The sequence below is a fragment of the Phyllostomus discolor genome, chromosome 6 (genome assembly GCF_004126475.2).
Source record: "Phyllostomus discolor isolate MPI-MPIP mPhyDis1 chromosome 6, mPhyDis1.pri.v3, whole genome shotgun sequence".
Lineage (NCBI taxonomy): Eukaryota > Metazoa > Chordata > Mammalia > Chiroptera > Phyllostomidae > Phyllostomus > Phyllostomus discolor.
This window is the reverse complement of record NC_040908.2, coordinates 95,226,902-95,248,738: the sequence shown is the minus strand read 5'-3', so window position 1 is coordinate 95,248,738 and position 21,837 is coordinate 95,226,902. Positions and strand designations below refer to the sequence as shown.

Below are 21,837 nucleotides of genomic sequence, written 5' to 3'. Positions count from 1 at the left end.
TTGAAAAATTTATTGGTATGAAGGTGTTTATAATATCTCTTTTTTAAAAATATCTTTAATGGATTATGCTATTACAGTTGTCCAATTTTTTTCCTCCCCCTTATTCCCCTCCTCCCTGTACCCCGCCCCCCACCATCATTCCCCCACCTCAGTTCATGTCCATGGGTCATACATATAAATTCTTGAGCTTCTCCATTTCCTATATGATTCTTAACTTTCCCCTGTATATTTTGTACCTAATATTTATGCTTATTTCTTGTACTTTATCCCCCATTCTCCCCCCGCACTGATAACCCTTCATGTGATATCCATTTCTATGATTCTGTTCCTTTTCTAGTTGTTTGCTTAGTTTTTCTTTTTATTCATTTATTTATTTTTTAGATTTGGTTGTTGATAGTTGTGAATTTGTTGTCATTTTACTATTTTTATTTTTAATCTTCTTTTTCTTAGATAAGTCCCTTTAAGATTTAATACAATAAGGGATTGGTAATGATGAACTCCTTTAACTTGACCTTATCTGAGAAGCACTCTATCTGTCCTTCCATTCTAAATTAAAGCTTTGCTGGATAGAGTGATCTTGGATGTAGGTCCTTGCCTTTCATGACTTTGACTACTTATTCCCAGCCCTTTCTTGCCTGTGAGGTTTCTTTTGAGAAATCAGCTGACAGTCGGATGGGAACTCCTTTGTAGGTAACTGCCTCCTTTTCTCTTGCTGCTTTTAAGATTCTCTCCTTATCTTTAATCTTGGCTAATATAATTATGATGTGCCTTGGTGTGCTTCCTTGGGTCCAACATTTTTGGGACTCTCTGAGCTTCCTGGACTTCCTGGAAGTCTATTTCCTTTGCCAGATTAGAGAAGTTCTCCATTATATTTTCAAATAAGTTTTCAACTTCTTGCTCTTCCTCTTCTCCTTCTGGCACCCCTATGATTTGGATGTTGGAATGTTTAAAGTTGTTCTGGAGGTTCCTAAGCCTCTCTTCGCTTTTTTGAATTCTTGTTTTTTCATTTTGTTCCAGTTGAGTGTTTATTTCTTCCTTCTGGTCCAAACCATTGATTTGAGTCCAAGTTGCCTTTCCTTCATGTTGGTTCCCTGCTTATTGTCCTTTATTTCACTTTTCATAGCCTTTACTTTTTCCTGTAGTTTGTAACCATACACAACCATTTCTGTGATCATCCTGATTATCAGTGTTTTGAACTCTGCATCTGATAGGTGGCTATCTCTTCATTGCTTAGTTGTATTTTTTCTGGAGCTTTGATCTGTTCTTTCATTTGGGCCATATTTTTTGTCTCAGAACACTTGTTACACAGTTAATGGGAGGATCCTTAGATATTTGCCAGAGCAGGGCAACCCACATCGCTGCTTTGTGGAGCTTATGTGGGGGAGGGGTCCGAGAGGGAACAATGCTGCTTGCTCAGTTCTCCGCTCACTTTCAGTCACTTCCTCTGCTACCCACAAACAAATTGGGCCCTACTGCTTCTGATTCCCAGGTGGATGGTTTTATGTACTTTCTAGGTCCCTGTGGATCTCTCCAACGAACTCTCCTGTGAAGCATGGAGTTTCTCCTGCCACCTCAACCCCCATGATATTTTTCAGCCAGAGGTTTTGAGGCTTTATATCCCCCACACTGGAACCCTGGGTTGCATGGCTTGTCTTGCTCCCCAGTTGTTCCTCCCTGTTTATTTGCATGCAAATGTTGAACTGCCTGCTCCATCGGCTACTGCCTTGCCTGGTCCTTCAGTGGCTGCCTTGTCACTAGTCCTCTCTACCCTGTCTGCCTGTTTCTGCCCCTCCTACTGCTATGGATGAATGTTTATTCTTTAACTCCTTGGTTGTCAGACTTTTTTACAGTTTGATTTTCTGGCAGTTTTGGTTATTTTTTTATTTCAAATTTGTTGTTGTCTTTCTTTTGGTTGTGCAAGGAGGCAAAGTGAATCTCCTTATGCCTCCATTTGGCTGAAAGTACTGTTTATAATTTTTCTTTAATGTCCTTTTACTATTTGTAGAATCTAGAGTAATGTTACAGTTCTTATCTCTGATACTGGCAATTTGTATCTTTTCAATTGTTTTTTTTCCTGATCAGTCTGATTAGGGAGTTATCAACTTTATTGATCATCTGAAAGAGCCTGATCTTAATTTCACTGATTTTCTTTATGTTTATCTGTTTTCTATTTTGTGGATCTCTGCTTTGATATTTATTATTTCCTTTCTTCTACTTACTCTAGGTCGGTTTGATCTTTCAAAATTTTTTATCTTGACTTCCAGTCAAGATGGAAATGGAAGTAAAATGCTTTGCCTCCTCACACAACTACAGCTAAAATTACAACTAGAGTTGTTACAAAACAAATATAACTCTGATTCATCAGAAAATTGAGCAAATTGGAAATCTGACAACCAAGGATTTAAAGAATCCATATTCATTCGGACAGACAGGAGAGGCAGAGAGGTGTGAAGATGTGGAGTGGTGCGGAGAGGCATGCAGATGCAGGACAGGTGGCCCCACATCCATATGTGGTAAATAAAAATCAAGAGAGCTACCTTGGGAGTGATTGAACCCAGCCCTGGATGCCAGCACCAGGAAGATAAGCCCCCATAACTTCTGGCTGGAAAAACCAGTGGGAGTTGGGGCATAGGAAGAAACTTTAGGATTCTCAGGAGACTCCTCTTAAAGGGTCTGCAGTGGACTTAGGACTTATGCAGACTCAACTCCTCTAGGATTCAGCACCAGGGCAATAGCTGGAAGGGGACAAGTACATATGGGAAGAAATAGAAGTGAATGGCAACAGGGTGAGTGCCAGGAGAGAGCTTCCTCCAGGGCAAATCTCCAGAGGCCAAGCAGTAGCATTGACCCTTTTCTGAGCCCTCCCTAACACAGAGCCACAGAGTGGTGACACAGGCTGGCCCATCCTGGAAATTACCTAAGGTTCTGCCCCATACAACTTACAGGTGTGCTTTTTTACAATCGACCATACTACTGAGACATGAAGTCAAAGCAGCTCTACCTAATACATAGAAACAAACACAGGGAGGAGACAAATCGAGGAGAAAAAGAAGTATGGCCCAAATAAAAGAACAGAATAAAACTCCAGAAAAAGAACTAAGTGAAATGGAGATAAGCAACATATCAGATGCAGAGTTCAAAACACTGATTATCGGGATGCTCAAAGAACCTGTGGGTTACATTAATAGCATAAAAAAGACCCAGGCAGAAATGAAGTTTACATTAATTGAAAAAAAGGAATATCTATTGGGAACCAACAGTGCAGTGGGTGAAGCTGAGAATGAAATCAATGATTTGGAACATAAGGAAGAAAAAAGCACTCAATCAAAGCAGCAAGAAGGAAAAAGAATAAAAAAAATGGGGATAGGCTAAGGAGCCTCTGGGACATTTTTAAATGTACCAACATCTGAATCATAGGAATGCCAGAAGGAGAAGATGAAGAGCAAGAAATTGAAAATTTATTTGAAAAGATAATGAAAGAAAACTTTCCTAATTTGGTGAAGGAAATAGACAAGCAAATCCAGGAAGCACAGAGAGTCCTAAACAAGTTGGACCCAAAGAGGAACACACCAAGACACTTCATAATTAAAATGCCAAAGATTAAAGATAAAGAGAGAAACTTAAAAGCAGCAAGAGAAAAGCAGATCATTACCTACAAAAGGGTTCCCATAAGACTGTCAGCTGATTTCTGACAAGAAACTTTGCAGGCTAGGAGGGACTGGCAAGAAGTATTCAAAGTGATGAAAAGCAAGGACTTACAACCAAGGTGACTCTATCCAGCAAAGCTTCATTTAGAATTCAAGGTCAAATAAAGAGCTTCCCAGCCCTGGCTGTCGTGGCTCAGTGGATTGAGTGCCGACTGCAGGTTCAATTTGCAGTCAAGGCACATGCCTAGGTTGCAGGCCAGGTCCCTATAAGGGGGCACACAAAAGGCAACCACACATCGATGTTTCTCTTCCTCCCTCCTTTCCTTTCTCTCTAAAAATAAATAAGTAAAATCTTTTTTTTTTAAAGAGCTTCCCAGAAAGGGTAAAACTAATGAACTCCTCACCACCAAGCCATTATTATATGAAATGTTAAAAGGAATTATATAAGAAAAAGAAGATTAAAACTATAAACATTAAAATGACAATAAATTCACTACTATCAACAAATAAATTTTAAAAATGTAACTAAACAAACAACCAGAACAGCAACAGAATCATAGATACGGAGATCATTTGGAGGGTTATCAGCTGGGAGGGGAAAGGGGGAGAAGGAGGGAAACATGCAGAGATTAAGAAGTACAAATTGGTAGGTACAAAATAGACAGGGGGGTGTTAAGAATAATATACGAAATGGAGTAGCCAAAGAACTTATATGTGTGACCCATGGACATGAATGAAGGCAGGGAGATTGCTGGAGTGAATGGGCATACCAGATGGAGGGTTGCAAAGGGGGAAAAATTGGGACAACTGTAATAGCATAATCAATAAAATATATTTTAAAAATTTCTTAAAGTAAAAGCTAAAGTCACTGATTTGAGAACGTACCTTCTTTTCTAATACAGACAAATGGTGTCATGAATACCCCCCTAGGTACTAGTTTATCACAATCTCATAAAATTTGGATATATTTTATTTTTATTTTAATTCAGTTTAAAATAATGTCTACTTTCCCTTTTGACTTCTTCTTTGAGTTATTATTTAAAAGTGCATTATTTAGTTTCCAGATATTTGGGAATTTTTCAGAGATCTTTTTGTTATTGATTTCTAATAAACTTGGTGTGACTGGAACACTTTTAAATATATTAAGATCACTTGAGATCCAGACTATGATCTATGTTGGTAAATATTCTGTATCCACTTGAAAAATATATATTCTTCTGTTCCTGGGTGGAGTGTTCTAGAAATGCCACTTAGGTCTAGTTGGTTGATTGTGTTATAAAAGTCTATTATGAGCTTACAAACCTCCTGTTTACTATTGCACCCATTAGTGAGGCAGGGATTGACATCTTTGACTAAGATTATGAATTCATCTACTTTTCCTCCAGTTCTATCAGTTTATGGTAAATGTATGTGAAAGCCCTGTTATTTTTGGTAAATAAGCATTTAAGATTGTTATTTCCTCCTGATGATTTAACATTTTATCATTATGAAATGAACTTCTTTGTCTCTGGTACTATTCTTTGTTCTAAAATCTACTTTATCTGATAATATAGCCAATCCAGATTTCTTTTGCTTAGTTTAACATGGTATATCTCTTTGTTTTTATGTTAATCTATTTGTGCATTTACATTTAAAGTGCATTTCTTGTCATTCCTTCTAGTTTATAGTTTCTATTTCCTTTTTCATACTGCTGTAATTCTTACTCGGTTTGAGGGTGAGAGGCAGGGATGGGTGGGATGGGGGGTCATGGTGAAGTGAATATAGAGACAAGTACTTGAGCAACAATAAAAAATAAAATGAAATAAAATAAAGATGGACTAGCCAAGAGGTACAAAAAAAGAAGCCTACCAGAGAATTCTTATGGATCATTCCATAAGCTATCAAGGTACTATAAAAATCCAAGATTATAAAATATGGCTTTAATCACTAATAAATGTTTTGTTGTTTGGCAAAAAGACCCACATTTCCATTGAAATACAGATTATATCTTTATAAATCAGTTTCACTGCAAAATGAAACATACGGTAAAGTAACAAAATATACAGGTGTGTGTGTATGGTTAATAAATATAAAATACAGTATAATAATTATATAAATGATTTATTTTACAGGTAAGATTTGGCAAAAATTAAGCTAGAAATTTTGTTTTGTGTCAGCTTTCTGAAAGCCAATACATTTAAAAAAACTTGAAAAGATCCTTAGTTCTTGTGTTATGCATAAACAAGTTCTAATTAAAAAAAGTGCATTTCTTATAGGTAGGATGTAGTTGGATCTTTCTTTTTTTAATCAAACCTTGCAATCTCTGCTTTTTAATTATAGTGTTTGATCATTTATATGTAATGTAATTAGTGATACAATAAGATGTAAGTATTATCAACTTACTGTTTTCTATTTGTTCCTTTTTTTCTCTTTTTGTGCTTTTTTGGATTATTTATGATTTTATTTTTACTTCCTATGTAATTAGCTATAATTATTTTAATTAGCTATAACTATTTTAGTGTTCAATAGATATTACAGTTGTGAGCAAATGAAACACAATTTATTCTTGTATTATTATTTATTAATTATTGTATTATTATCCATATGAAGAACTGTACATCTACTTTTGCCAACCCCTTGTATCTCATCACTATCTATCTGTTACAGTACAAAAGGGGGGGGCCAAGGACAGCCAAGGCAATATAGTATTACCCGAAAGGAACCCCCCAGGTTCATTATTTCCACTGCCAGAGGAAAGACATCTCTCAATGCCCGAGATTCGTGAAAAGGAAAGGAATTTATTATTCATTCGAAATAACACAAACTAAAGTTCCCCGCAAATGCACACAGTCCTCCCAGCACCCTCCACATGGCAAAAGGGACCACCTCCAAAGCCTCCTGGTCCTGACTCTCACCCAAGCCTCAGGGTCCCAACCAAGACACCAAAGCTGCATGGTCCTAAACAGACACGTGGTCCCAAAAAGAGAGATGCCCAATGGCTGCCGTGCCTCTGTTTAAATCCCAGCGCCAAACTTCCTTTGCAGCCCCATTTCCAGCTCCTCTCACAATTGGCCACAGCCGCCAGCATTCTGGGCAGGTGTGGCCCTGTGGTGTGGAGCCAATTATCTCCAAGCTCTTCTGGACCCTATTACAAATCTCTATTTGGGGCTCCCCTCTTGGCTGCACCTTGTTACATATCTGCAAGTCATATTGTACCACTTCACATATAAGAACTTTACAATAATATAATTTCTCCCCTTCCAGCTTTTAACTATTGTCATACATGTTACTTTTACAAATGCTATAAATCCCACACTACACTGTTATTATTTGGTTTAAACAGTCAGTAAGTTTTTTCAGAACTTTAAATAATTTTTAAAGCTCTTTCATATCTACTCATGCACTTAATCTTTTCAGTATTCCTTATTACTTTGTATAGATCCACATTTCAATCTATCAATTTCCTTCTGCCTAACATTTCTTATTGTATGGGTCTCTTAGTGATGAATTCTTTCAGACTTTGTATACCTAAAAGAAAGTCTTTACTTTGTTTTCATTTAAAAAAGATATTGTATTAGTTTTCTAGGACTGACTTAGCAATACCACAGACTGAATGTCTTAGACAACAGGAATTTATTTTCCTCATTTCATAAGGCTGTAAGTCCAAGATCAAGGTGTTGGAAGGTTGGATTTCTTCTGAGGCACCTTTCTTTGGCCTGTGGATGGAATCCTTCTCACTGTGTCCTCACATGGTCATTCTTTGAACTGTGCCTGTGTCCTAATCTCTTCTTCTTATAAGGACACCAATCATATTGGATATGGGCCCACCAATGTGACCTTATTTTATCTTAATTACCTCCTAAAAGCCATTTCTCTAAATACATTCATATTATGAACAACTGGGAGGTTAGGACCTGAGTATATGACTAGGTGGCTGGTGGGGGCACAGTTCACCCCAACACAGATGCATTTTTCAGATATATAATAATAGGTTGACAATTTTTTAGTATTTTAAGGATGTTGTTCCACTCTCATCTCACTTGCATGGTTTTCTTTTTTTCTTACCAATTGTTTTACTTCTTTTTCTTGCCTTATCCATTAACTAGAATCTCTACTACTATGTTTAATAAAAATAATGAAAAACAGAAGGGGTTAGATGTAAAAACTGCCAGTTATAAATACAGTCACAGGGATGTAAGCAGAGCAATAGGAAAGTAAAAAAAAATAATAATAAAAATGATGACAGTAGATGATCTTGCTTTGTTCCTGATCTCAGGGGGAAAGAATTTTTTATATTACTTTACTGTTGTTCAATTACAGTTGTCTGCATTTTCTCCCCACCACTCCCCTCCCACCCCAGCCAAACCCACCTCCCTCCCTTGTTTCCACCCTCCCCCTTGGTTTTGTCCATGTGTCCTTTATAGCAGTTCCGGAAAACCCTTCTCCCCACTGTCCCCTCCTCCCTGCCCCTCTGGCTATCATTAGATTGTTCTTAATTTAAATGTCTCTGGTTATATTTTGTTTGCTTTTTTCTTTTGTTGATTATGTTCCAGTTAAAGGTGAGATCATATGGTATTTGTCCCTTACTGCCTGGCTTATTTCACTTAGCATAATTCCATGGTTTTCTATGAGATATATACTGTCATCCTTAATTTTATTCCTCTGAAAATACTGAAACTTTTTTCCTATTGCTACTTTAAAATTTTTCTCTTTATTCAAGATTTTGAGTAATTTTATTATGACTTGTTTTGGTGTTGTTTTCAGGTTTCTTGTGCTGAGGAATTTATTGTGATTCTTTGATCTATGAGTTTATCATTTTGGTCTGAAGTAGAAGTGATGTTTTCTTAGGTCTTTTATTAGAGATATAATTGTCAGTTCAAAAAAATTTGAAAATCAAAAATGTTGACACATATTACCAATTTACCTTCCACAAACTGTGGACCAATTTACATAATTTACATTACCACCAGCAGACAAATCTTACATATTTTTTAAATTGTTGCCAATCTAATTGGTTAAAAAGGTTCTCATTATTTTAATGTCTATTTTTAATTACCCATGGAATCAACCTTTGTTCACATTTATTGATCATGTTTTCTCATATTTTTCTTTATTCACTTAGTCATTTGAGCTGCTGCTATGCACCAGTGTGTGTTCTATGTGCTGGGAATAGAGCAATAAATACAAGATGTGAGGTTCTCCCTTCATGAAACTTGCTTTCTAATGGGAGTGGGAGGAAATAGAGCATGAACACACACACACACACACACACACACACACACACACACATAATTTCAGATGGTGCTACAAGCTATGAAAAAAATAAGGCAAGCTGATGTCCTGGAGTACAACTCAGGATGAGACCTTCTCTATATCGGGTAATTGCAGAAGATGTGATATTTGAACTAACACCCAAATTATGAGGAAGAGACATGCAAAGATGTGGGGCAAAAACATCAGAGGAATAGGATATAGCAAGTGCTAATGTTCTAAGGCAGGAAGGAGCTTAGTTTATTTGAGAACTAGGAGAAATCCCACGTGCCTAGAGAGTGGTAAGCAGGAAACAAAGTCCTAGGAGCTGAGGCCTGAGAGCGAGGCAGCAGCAGATAGATGGAACCTGTAAGTCCATAGAAAGGAGTTTAGATTTTATTCTAAATGTGAATTACCTATACAAACCCTTTGCTCTATTTCAATTAGAGCATATTGTTACTATTGATTTTTTGTAAAAAAATCTTGTACTAAGAACATGAACATCTGTATGTATATATTGTAGATGTTTCCCCCATTTTAAATTTTCTTTTAACTTTGTGGTGTTTTTAAAAATCTTCTTTTCTTTCCTTCATTTCTTACTTAAAAAATGTTAGTAAAATGTTAGTGAATATATCTACTTTATAACTACTGACTTAAGAAAGTTCTCACCAAAATTATGAAAATATTCAGCCAAATTTTCATCTTACTCATTACTTTCACCCACCATAAGATTTTTAAAAAATTATTAAGTCATACACAGGATGGATATTTTCATCTCGCCTCTAGAAAATGGGTTGCGAAATAGGTGTTGTTATATCTCTCACTTATAATGAAAACAGCAACATATAGTTTTCAGTGTCTTGCTCTGCCTATTTTGATGCTTCTGGGGAAAAAAGAAAAACTACATTTGACTTATGTCTGCTAAAGATAAAGTCTAAACTTAGTTGCCATTGGTGAGACATGGGCCTCGTCTGGCTGCCTCTCTTTGTTCCCATTTGTAACCTGCCTTCCTGGAGCTATCTGCTAAGGGGCCATTACCCACCCCTGGGAAAACTGCCCCTCCTAGTAAAGATTTCCATTGAATTAAAGTAAGCATAGCCTGGCAAGTTCTAGGTTCTTCCTCGGTGAAGCTGGGTTTAGAGGGCTTGACCCTGGAAGCTTCACGATCAATGGCTGTTCTGGGATTGGAGGCCACAGCTCCGTAGACAGATGCCGAGCATTTTTAAAGAACCAGGTATGTCAGGCAGAAAGAGGAAAAGTACTACCCCTTCTAGTGTTTCTTTCAGGCTTACTTGCAAAGCAGGACCCATTCCCTTCTACCTCCAGATCTGGTGAGGCTGAGGAGACTTCTACGCCCATTATCACCCACACTCCAGCTCCCCCTGGGTCCAGGTGCACACTCGGAACCCCCAGTGGCTCCAGTTAAACAGCATCCATCACAGCCCAGTGTAGGGCCCTCCTGTGACTGGAGCCTGAGTTTCAGAGAAAGGGTTTTTCTTTTCTTTTTTTTTTTTTTTAATTTATTTAAAGATAATGTTACCTTTATTTGCTCTTTGAGTTGTTTTTCTCATTTTATTTTGTTTCTTTTTTTCTTTTTCAGAGAAACAGAGACCTCACAGTGGGTGAGCTCTTTAGTCAGCTGCTGAGCTCCGCCCTCAGCTCTGCTACTTGCTTGCTGGATGCCTTGGAGGAAAGGATTTAAACTCTCTACGTGTTAGTTTCCATGTCTGTAAAGGGGGCTGTTATAATGGAAATGTTGGGAAAAAGAAATGAAAGGGAAAGTTCACGAAAATGACTTGGCATCATGCCTGGCACAGAGTCAGTCTTAATGATTTCCGTCCCTACACTCTTTTCCTCTGAAGCCTGTCTTTCTGGCCCTGTTCCACAGCTCTACCTGCCCCTCCCTCAGCACAGTTACCTGTGAGGGTCCCCCTGGGTTGTAACAGTGACAGTGACCTCTCTCAGCCCCCAGGAGCTAAGGTTCCTGCTGGAGAGCAGACCCAGCAGTACGGAGATGCAGAGATAAAGTGGGACTTTGGGGACACAAGAATTTAAAATGTTTGCTTTTTCATTGCTGGTGCCAACTCTGAGCCTCTTTACTCATAAGATGTCCTGACCGTGAAAATAATCCTATCTCTGTGTTTTGAATCTCACCCTTGGGTCGATTTTAATCCTTGGAATTTTTACACTAACCATGTAACTCAGGGTAGACAAGCTGCCTAGGCCATGCCTTTGGAAGGCCAGAGGTGAGGAGCCACTGTCCGGGCCCCACCCTTGGGCCAGAATGCTCCCACTATGCTAGTGGTCTGGGCTCCCAATCTCCCAGCAGGTAGCAAACCCTAATGTTGAGTCAATGGTTTATATCTGAAGCATTTTAATTTTGAAATCACTTTTTCATATTTTCTCTTTTCCACTTGTCTCAAAGGGGAAAGTATCCTACCTCATTGCCAAGGTCAGTCTTTGTGTTCATACCCTGGATCAGCTGTCCATCTTGAACTCATCCTGTCAGCTCTTCTTCCTCCTTTGACCCCACCTCCACTAGCACTTTACATTTATGCTGCAGACACACTCTACAATCCTCAAAATGCTCCCTCAAGTTGCAACTTCTTTAAAGTATCTATCTCATCTAAATTCCCCACCTCCCCCAACCCTTTCTGAGTCCCTTATGTTTCCCTCCTAAAATTGTCTCATTTGTATTTGTTTTAATTTTTCCTATTTACTTACATTTTTGTGTGCCCCCTACATGCTATATAAGTTCCCCTACATACTACATAAAATATATATATATTTTTACAGTAAAGATATATATATATCTTTACACTCATTATTCTGTCTGTGGAAATAAAGACCAACCCAAATGAAAACAAACAAAAGCTATTCAGAACTTGCAAGGGAGTCGGCCACCATCATTTGAATTTTGGCAGAGACTCAAAGGCAGTCAGAAGAATGTAACAAAGGGAAGGCTTCAGGTATTGCCTGATCAGAGGCTGTTTGCACAAGGAAGCTGTAGGTGGGCTAACTAGAAATGAGGTGTATGAGATTGGTTAGAGGTGCACATTTGCCTTTCTCTAATTGATCCTAAGTTGGAAACAGGGGCTAACAATAGAGTAGCTGTCAGTTATTAATCAAGTCCTGGCCATTTTGGGCTGATTGTTCGAGGGGTTATTTGCCTTCTTGGATGGGTTGTAATAGATAGTAGTTTCACTTCTTGGACTTGTTACTGCAGAGAGTAGGTTGGGTTCTTGGGCTGCTTGTTATAGATTATGGGGCAGAGCCCTATGTTTATACACTGCCGAGTAATTTTTCATTTTTATGCTCAGTTCTTTGGTCCCTAGGACCATCACAATGTCTAGCACAGAGTAAGAACTCCATAGTTATATTTAGGTTACTATGTGGGTGGCAACTCAGAATTTGACTTTGTCCCCCAGAGACACAGTTGTTTTTGTTCCTCTTCTACTCTGGCTTCTGCTTCTCTGCCTTTTCAGCAGCTGCATGTCTTCTGTCACCTCCAAGCTGTGGGAAGTTAGACACTCTCCATAAGCTTTCCGTTTCCCTCTCCACATTTTTCTTAGAAACTTTTTCTACTTCCACAGCTCCAAATAACATTTCCAGGAAAGTGATTCCAAAGTTCTCACCTTTAGCCCTGACCTCTCTCGTGCACCCCAAGTCAGTTGTTCGGTGGACATCACCATGCTGACATCCCACCAGCATCTCCAAGCCCATCACCAGCCCCTCTCTCTTCCACCAGATTTTTCTGTTCGGTTAATTTGTGGCAAAAGCACTACTAAAAGTGATTTCTGATTCTGTAAGAAGGTAAATCTGAGGATGGATGGGAGCAAACAGAGGGAAGGATTGAAAGCTTAACGTGGGTACTTGGTTTTGTTGGCAGGAGTACTGCCTCTTTGGGATGCAAGAAGAGACTGGACAGTCAGGCTGTTGCAAGGGCTGGAGCTGGGGAATGGTACCAACGGAAGCGTCATTTTGGTAGGCAGAGGGAGTAGGGAAAGGAGTGGACAGGAATATAGTGAAGGAGGAGGGGGAAGGATGCTCCTTTCCATTTCCCTCAGCACTCTTGTCCAGGCAGCAGAGGTAGTCCGGGAACAAGATCCCAGTGCAGAAGGGTCAGGCTGTAACAGCTTCTGCCCCCACGTCAGGGCCTTACTGGAGAAAGTAAGGAAAGACTTAGGAAGGATCCTAGATCAAGGATGCATACAAAAGGGGGCCATTTTGTTTTCTTTTTCACCTGCCACCCAGCACTTCCCGGCATCTTCTAAGGAAGGGCTTGAACAGGGTTTGATGTTCCCATAGTGGAAACATGACAGGGCTGCATCCAGTAGAAGGGATGCCCTTCGCTATCTCCCCTCCCAGCCAAGATCTGGTACAACATAGGCTGGAGAATGTACCTTTTCCAAATGGAAACTTCAGAATTGAGGTATCCACAGTTATTGTTTCCTTTGTGATAGTTCTCTCTTCCCCACATTTTATCTATAGCAGGTCTTCAAATAATGTTGTTTTGTTCAACATTCTGTTATAATGTTAATGAGAAAAAAATTGATTCACACCAGGGCCCGTCTGCATGGGTTTCTTCGAGGACTCTGATTTCCTCCCACATCCCAAATATGTGTGTTAGGTGAATCAGTGGCCTGAATCATCCCAACATCCAGAGGGAGTGTGTGTGGGTGTGTGAGTGGCCCTGCAATAGAAGGGTGTCCTGTCTAGGGTGGGTTCTGGCCTGTCACCCTGAGCTGTCATGTAGACTCCCGCCACCCTTGCCCTGAAGTGGAGTAAGCAGGTCTGACAGATATTGCTCTGACTTGCTTTTATAAATCTTTTTTAAATGTGTGTATAGCTCACATTTATTTCAATGTTTAATATTAGAAGGGTTTAGGGTCTTTATTGAGAATTTTGGTGATGTTTTTGTGCCCAGAAGTCTGCCTTAGGAACTTAACTCTTGTTTATATCAATTAGCCTAGGGTGAAATTCCTTTTGGTTTAAATCTTTTTGCTTACAGTCAGTTTCCAAGAACCCATCAAAGACAGTAAACGGGGACTTACTGTATTTTGTGGAACTGCCTATAAAATTATAGTCCAAATTTCTTTGGGCTCCATTTCCCCAATAGTTCCTGAATCTGTCCCTTTCTGGTCTGCTGTCTCTCCTGTAGCCAGACTCAGTTCCTCCTAGAGCACTTCTCACAATTAGGCTTCTATCCCCTGCCTTTCTGTTTCATTCCCCACCTGCAAGTTCACTCTACTAGTTGTCCTCAGCCTCTGTCTTCTGTCTTCTTCGGTTTGGCTCTCTTTCAATCTGCTCTTTACATAACAATGAGGGCTTCTTAAAATCTGCAGCTGTTGGTTATAGAAGGTAGAAGGAATACCTGGGACCCCACTGAAATGTTTGTTTCTAAGTGTTCCTCTACTAAAGACTGTAAAGGAAACCGCCAGTGAGCAAGAGATTTTAACAAATACTTAGAAGATGGAAAGCATATAAAAGGCCACCAAAGGGAATGTAGGTGGACAGAGGAAGTGGAGGAGGCAGCCGCAGTGGAAGAAGGCTTGGAGTTAGTGGGCATGGAGGACAGACACAGTCTACACGTGCTTGCCCCCATGTCCTCTGTCCACATCTAGGCAACCCAAAGTTGGGTTGGGTTCAGGCAACCCAACTTTAACCCCTGGGGCAAGGAGGACTTGGAAGAGGTCTTCTCTAAATAAATTAAATTTTGGCTCGTGCTGCAGCTTCACATGTGGTGAAATATGTGGTGCTGGCACCCCAGAGAGAATCACACTTACCCCAGCCTTTGATGGGTCTGCACTCCAATATAGTGTCTGCCAGCTCTACCTTGAGGGACTCTATACAAGTCGACAATGACCAGGGGTACTGTATATAAAAACAGGATTCTAACTCATTATCTGCAGTAATCAGCTCAGAAAGCCATGCTACTATCTGTAAGTCAGACTTTCAGGAAGTGAGGCCACTGTCTCTAGCAACTAGCTCAGGAAGCCAAAGAATAACCCCTCTAACAATTAGCTGCAAACAGCCAGGGCTTGATTAATAACTGACAGCTTCCCTAATTTTTAATCCCTGTTTCTGACTGAGGGCCAACAAGAGAAAGCCAAATATGCACCTTTGGTGCATATGCAGCCTCACAGAAACAAGCTTTCCCCCTGCTCTGCTGACCTTTGAGCCTCTGCCAAAACACAAGTAATGGTGGCTGACTCCCTTGTTAGGGAAACTTTGAATAGATAGCCTTTGTTTGTTCACATTTGGTTGGTCTTCATTTATTTCTACACTCTGAAGCAAAGTCTTCTAGTTAACAAGCCCTCCACACACACCCAGAACTCCCTATCATCTTTGCTAGTCAAGGGAAAGGAGACCCATGTATATAACCGTGGAGGACCCCATAGCAGCTAAATAGAAAAATTGACCCAGCCCTCAGGCTCAAATATGGACACAAGGCCAAGGTCACCAGACACAGAGAAGATGAGCAGCACACAGGAGGTCCAGATAAACAGAACAGACTGACCTTGGAGCAAACAGGTCATTCAGAGACTAGAAACAAGCTTAAAATACAAAGTCTAATTAGATCTTCAGCGAGATTTGAGAAAATATTACATCCATAAAACTGAAAACAGCAGGCTGTGAAGATTAACGAGGGAATACAAAATAAAAAGTCTCCTGGAAATTAAAAGTAAATTGCCAAAATTAAAAAGATTGGAAGATTAAGCCGAGAAACTCTAATGGAACAGAGACGGGGCGGGGGCGGGACAGTCTTAATGTGTGGCAGAAAAGATGAGCCACCTTTGGCAACTTTTGCACAGCTAAATCCAGAGATGGTTAAAAGTGGGTGCCCCTGGGCATGGGCCCTGAGACCAAGGGGCTGGCTGAGTGGGGCTCTGTTGTTCTTAGAGATCCTTGGACATAAGTATTTTAGTCGTGTGCATGGACTACCCTGATTAAAAAGATAATTTAACTGAAAATCTGATAGTTTCATTCCAGTACTTCAAATTCACTCTGCCCAACTGCATGCAGGAAGAGAGCTCATTCTCTCTTCTCTGACCATGACCAGCCACGAGCCAGCCCCCTCCCCCTGCAGTCCCCATGTTTGTGCCAGCTCCACTCAGTGATTTAATGGGCTGTTTGTTGTGAGCTGGGACCATGGGGTCAGACTTACTTGGTTTCAAACCCCCACATGCTTCTGTCCTGATCTGAGAAGTGGGGGGACAAGATCACCTCTCAAGGCTTCTGTGAGGCTGGAACAAGAGTGACAGGAGCTTCGTGGAGCCCCAGGCACAGTGTGAGTGACCAGTAAATAGTGACAGCCATTCGGGCCCCCAGAAGTAGTCTCATTTCTTCTCAATGCTAACCCCTCTTTGACTATTTTTTACATTATAACTAAGAATACTAAGAAAGTGATTAAACTCTCAGCTTTATTATCAAACACACACCCTCAGACATTTCATAATAGTCCTCAATTCTTAAAGAAATTTTACCTATATGTTTTTGAAGCCACAATTTATTGACTAGGAGCAATTAAAGGTCCTGTTTCCTATAGTTCATTTCCAGCATTTTCTTTCTGTTCTCAACGAAGTGGCCCTTCTTCAGTGGGGCTTAAGCCTCTCTCCCTTCTTGAGGCCTTTCCGGACCCCCACCCGCCTTCTTTCAGACTCTCAGAGAGCTGCCGCTGTCTGTCCCCTGCTCTGGACTCCGAGCACTTCACTTGGAAAGGACGCTCTTTTGTTGGTTTGAAAATATGCGTGTCCTCTCTGTAACAGAGTTTACTCAGTGAGGAGCACATTCAAGGGGAACGTGGGGAGAATAGAGGTAGAATTCAAAGAATAAGCAGGGCTTGCTGGTATCTGGCAAGAACGGGTTATTGTTGGAAAAGCCAACTAACTCAGGTGCAGAAACAGTAAGCTTCTCTTTGTCAAAAAGAACAAAGAAGGTTGAATGGAAGGGACCACCTCTGCTGGGAAGCTACTGGGCTTCAGGCTGTGGAAGGTTCTGAGTGGGCGGTCAGCTGCCAGTCCGCTTACAAGAGGGATGTGAAGGCTGCCTCAGGGCACTTTCTCTAGTTTGGTTCCGACTCTTCCGTCTTGGTCTTTGGGACGTGGTGCTGCCTAAGACACACACACTATATGCCAGCAAACAATGGCACTGGCTGTTTCCATTTCCTTTTTGTAAGTGAAGATCCTCTGGTTCCAACTACCTCACTCCTCTCAGCAGACAGGGAAGCTAAGACAGTCTTAGATGAAGATTAGATGACTTGCCAAAAGTCCTATAGAAAGTGGGAAAGCTGATTAGAACTCAGGTTTCCACAATTCTGGGCTGTGCTGAGGGAAAGCCAAAAGCAGCTGAGGCCACTGCTTCAATCTTGGTGTCTGAAATAGAGCCGATGGTCGGGCGGCCCCATCCTCACCCTGGTTTTGGGCCTTTTGTACAGTGTATTGCTTGCTGAAAAATAGGGTGTATTGAAAGTACTCCCACCTGAGAAGTGTAAGGTTATAATGAGGGGGTCTGGTGTGCGCCAAATAAGTTAATCATTATGAGGTAAGGAGCAACCAACTCTGAGACTTCAGTGCAGCAGGCAAACCACCCGCTCTTTGTGCAGCCTGACTCCCACCCACGGAGCTGGGACAGAGTAGGTCACACAGAGAGGAGAGCTCAACTGCTGGTGTAGCGGAGGCCCCATCGAGGGAGGGGAGCCCAGGGCTGTCACCAGCAGTTTGGCCTGGGAAAGGGTAGACGCTCACTAGATGAGAAAACAGGATTGGGCGAGTTGCCTTGTCATTCCCCACCCCTGGCTCCTTCCAGGCAGGGAAAGGCAGAGTGGAGCAGTGGAGGGGATCTAGAACTGACGGTGCAAGGCTCAGGCCCCAGCTCCTGCAGCCTCATGTCCCATCAGTCCCCCAGCCCATGCTGCTCTGTTTCAGGTCAGGACCAAGGAAGGAGGCTGCAGGCCTGGCCCACAGCTGGAGGAGTGCAGGAGTGTAGGCAGGAGAAGATGGAGCTTTCAGGAAAGAAATAACAGGAGCAGAGAGAAGGCCATGAGAGCACAGGAGAGTTCCCAGGATGGGGCAGGGCTAGCGAAGAGGCGGGCCACAGCCACGTTGGGGTTGCCCTGAGAAGGCTCAAACCACTTCTGCAGACACAGCCCACTGTTCCTATGCTCAGGGCTCGCCTTGAAGGAGTTGCTCCAAATCTTCTCACACAAATCAGCCGGGGTGGGGAAGTAATCCGGAAAAGGACGGCAGGGGGCCCTTGCCGGACAGCGGCTCTTCCCTATGGGGGATTAAAACACAGAAAACTTGTCTCACTCCTCTCATCCATACATCCCCATACTTTGCTTAGGGGTAGCATAGAAGGCTGGCACCTGCCCCCAGGTGGGGACCCCCCAGGCCCTGCTCCCCACTGGGCTGTGTCAAGCACCACTCACCCCGACTCCAGTCCCAGCCGCTGTGCCAGTTGGATCTGCAAGTGTAGGATGTGTGGCAGTCCTCCCACCACTGCTCACAGTCCTCCCGGCATAGTGGTGCCCCCAAAACTCGCTCTCCCTGCCCCCTTGGGGCCACCTGGGTCCATGCATAGCCAGGGACAAGAAACAAACAGTCGAAATATGAAGACTGTCAGTAGATACAATGGTACTATTGTGCCAGGTGCTACTGGGCATATTCTCTTATAAAGTCTCTAAGGATTATTTTACCAATGAGAACAATGAGGCTAAGAGATTATAGTTTGTCCCAGGCTCCACAGCTTCTGTTCCTACATACAGAAGATGGGATTCAAATAGTCCCTCCTCCTGTGGTTCTCATCTGACCGACTGGCTCCTGCCAGGGCCATTCTCCAGAGGCAGCTTCCTCTTCATCCCTTTCCCTCAGTGAGTGCCAGGTAGATGTCAGCAACCGCCCCGACTCTGCTCTTGTCCCTAGGGGGCAGCAGTTTCTGTTCCTGCTCATATGCTGAGACTCAGGTTGTAGTAACAGGGTGTGGCACGGTTGTGCCTCCTGTGTGCCCAGCCCAGTCTTCCTACCTGCTGGATCCAAGGCCCCAGGTTTGGGGAGCACTCATAGAAGCAGACGGCCTGGATGAAGTGCTTCTGACAGTCAGGCATCATCAATCCACAGTGAACGAGGCTGAAGTTGTAGAGCAGGGACACATCCAGGTGGGCTTCCCAGCTTGTGTTGGCTGTGCAGCAGGCATTGTCCTTCCAGGGGATGCACTGAAGGTGGAGGAAGAAGCAAAAGGTATTGGGGCTGCAGGTAGGGGTAGGGGTAAGAGGAAGGGGTTGGTGAGTATCTAGGGTAAAAGGAAAACATGTCCTCTAGAGGCAGACCTGGGCAAGTGCAATGCCTTTAGGCCAGCACCCCTGTATAGAAGGAATGCTATCAATTTGTCGGTATTCACACCCAAGGGCACCTGCACACTGACCTCCCTGCCACAGGCTGCCATAGTCGCTTAGACACATGACTTCTAGGCTCTCAGCTCCTGAGGAGCAGCAGAGAACCCCATGAGACCCAGGGGGATGGGGGGTTGCGCTGAGTGGGAGGGCAGTGCAGTATAGAAGGGCTCAGTGAGTGCCAGGTAGATGCCAGCTCTGCTCCTCCTCCCACATCCCTTCTGTCAGTTGCCTTCAGAAGTACGAGAAGGAGTCACTTAAACCCTGCGTTTCCACAGGCCTATTGGTCAGAAGGCTAGAGGAACAGGACTCTGTTTGTTTGAATCTATGCTGGACCAAGGATGGACCTCTGGGATCACCACCTGCCCTTGCTCCCCAAGTGGCAGGGCAGCTCAGAGACAGGAACTTGGAACACTCAGCAATTATGGTCTCAAATGTTCATGATGTCTCTCTCAGTGGCTTTGCCCAAATTCCAACCTGAGGAACCAAATGAGTCAGGGTTGATGAGGGTTCAGAAATCATCTTGGCATTTGTGACCCTTCCCTGATCTGCCAAAGCAGCCCACCTTCCACCCCGGACCCAGTCTGGCCTCTTTACCTCCTCATAGAGCTGGTCTTCTGGGCTGGGCTCTTGCTTGTGGTGCTTGGACTTCATGCAGACGTTGAGCAGCCTGTCCCCAGCCCAGACGGGTGTGACTATGCACAGCCCTAGTGAGAGCTGCCACCAGCAGTCCATGGCCAACTGCAGAGAGGAGACCCACCTGCTCATGTGATAGAGAGGGCACCCTGCTCTGTTCTCTCCACTGTCTCAGGGACTGAGTATGAGCTACGAGACTCTCTCAAGTGGTCACGATGCTCTGGACGCTCCTAGGACCTCTGCTTAACATAGCATCATAAAATGTCAGGGCAGGTGAGTAAACTTAGAGGTCTGACACCCACTCCCAACAGATGCAGAAATGGAAGCCCAGAGGGGGAAGAAACCAGTCCCACGGTGCAGGAACTGGCTGTGGACCCATCACAGTGAAACTGGAAACCTCTGGACTAGCCTGAGTTTACAACCTCAAATATCTGTGGCGGAGACTCCAGCCCCACTTTCTGGGCCCAAATCTAAGGCTGTTCTCTCTGTTAAACACAAGTTTCAAGCAGAGTATTTTTAAAGAACCAGGTATGTCAGGTTGAAAGGAGAAAGGTACTACCCCTTCTAGTGTTCTTTTCGTACTTACTTTCAAAGCAGGACACGCTCCCTCACACCTCCAGATTTTGTGAGGCTGAGGAGACTTCTATGCCCATTTATTACCCACTCCAGCGCCTCCTGGGCCCAGGTGCCGACACAGAACCCCAGGTGTCTCCAGTTAAACAGCATCCATCACAGCCCAGTGTGGGGCCCTCCTGTGGCTGGAGCCCAGAGTTTTGGAGAAAGAATTTTTCTTTCTCAGAGAAACAGAGACCTCACAGTGGGTGAGCTCTTTAGTCAGCTGCTGAGTTCCGCCCTGAGCTCTCCTACTTGCTTGCTGGATGCCTTGGAGGAAAGGATTTAAACTCTCTACGTGTTAGTTTCCATGTCTGTAAAGGGGGCTGTTATAATGGAAATGTTGGGAAAAAGAAATGAAAGGGAAAGTTCACGAAAATGACTTGGCATCATGCCTGGCACAGTCAGTCTTAATGATTTCCGTCCCTACACTCTTTTCCTCTGAAGCCTGTCTTTCTGGCCCTGTTCCACAGCTCTACCTGCCCCTCCCTCAGCACAGTTACCTGTGAGGGTCCCCCTGGGTAGTAACAGTGACAGTGACCTCTCTCAGCCCCCAGGAGCTAAGGTTCCTGCTGGAGAGCAGACCCAGCAGCACGGAGATGCAGAGATAAAGTGGGACTTTGGGGACACAAGAATTTAAATATATGAACAAAGCCAAAACAAACAAAACTAAAAAGTCTCTCCACAGTCCATGTAATGGCTTCCCTTAGTTAGTGTTCAGGGGCTACTGTCCTGTCAAATAATTTTTTATTCAACATTGTTTTGTTATAACGTTGATGAGATGCTGCAGGAACTTAACTCCGGTTTATGTCCATTTGCCTGTGGTAAAATTGGCTTCATTAGATGTTGTTTTGCTTAAGTGTCAGTTTCCAAGGGCCTATCCATGATGTTGTTGTATATGGTGTGGCTTACTCCTACAACCACCCCTAAAGTGAATGCCCCTGCTTTTAAACTGTGGGAAAATTGAAGCTCAGCTGAGCAGTGGCGAGCTAGAATCCGAGCTGGGGTAAACGTGACTCTGTGTCTGTTGCATAAGACCCAGGTGAGGGCGGAGCTCCAGGACAGAAACAGTGGATGCTGTCTGGGTCTCAAGTGATGTCTTTTTAAAAAAATGTTTAAATGAAATGCCATAATCAGATTGTATGTTGGGAAGCATGTGTTGGCTTTCTTTGGGAACAGTGATGGTTACCAGCCCAGGCTCCCATGTCCTTGCCTTACGCGGAGTCAGGGGTCCCCATTTCAGGGTCCGAGACCAGGAGGTAATGGCTTTCCTGCAGCATGACTCTTCCCACGAGCATTCACGTGGCAGCAGACGAGCAGGGG

General features: G+C 42.8%; 1 protein-coding gene across 1 annotated transcript; it reads right to left on the bottom strand.

The window, feature by feature from the left end:
• Positions 1–17,641: 17,641 nt before the first annotated feature.
• IZUMO1R (IZUMO1 receptor, JUNO) lies at positions 17,642–20,388 on the bottom strand. The gene is made up of 4 exons (XM_028517180.2): positions 19,864–20,388; positions 18,901–19,089; positions 18,307–18,442; positions 17,642–18,152 (listed from the first exon to the last, which is right to left on the bottom strand). Exons 1-4 carry the CDS (start codon positions 20,032–20,034, stop codon positions 17,884–17,886), a joined length of 765 nt encoding a protein of 254 aa, XP_028372981.2. The 5' UTR covers positions 20,035–20,388; the 3' UTR covers positions 17,642–17,883.
• Between the last annotated feature and the right edge of the window lie 1,449 nt (positions 20,389–21,837).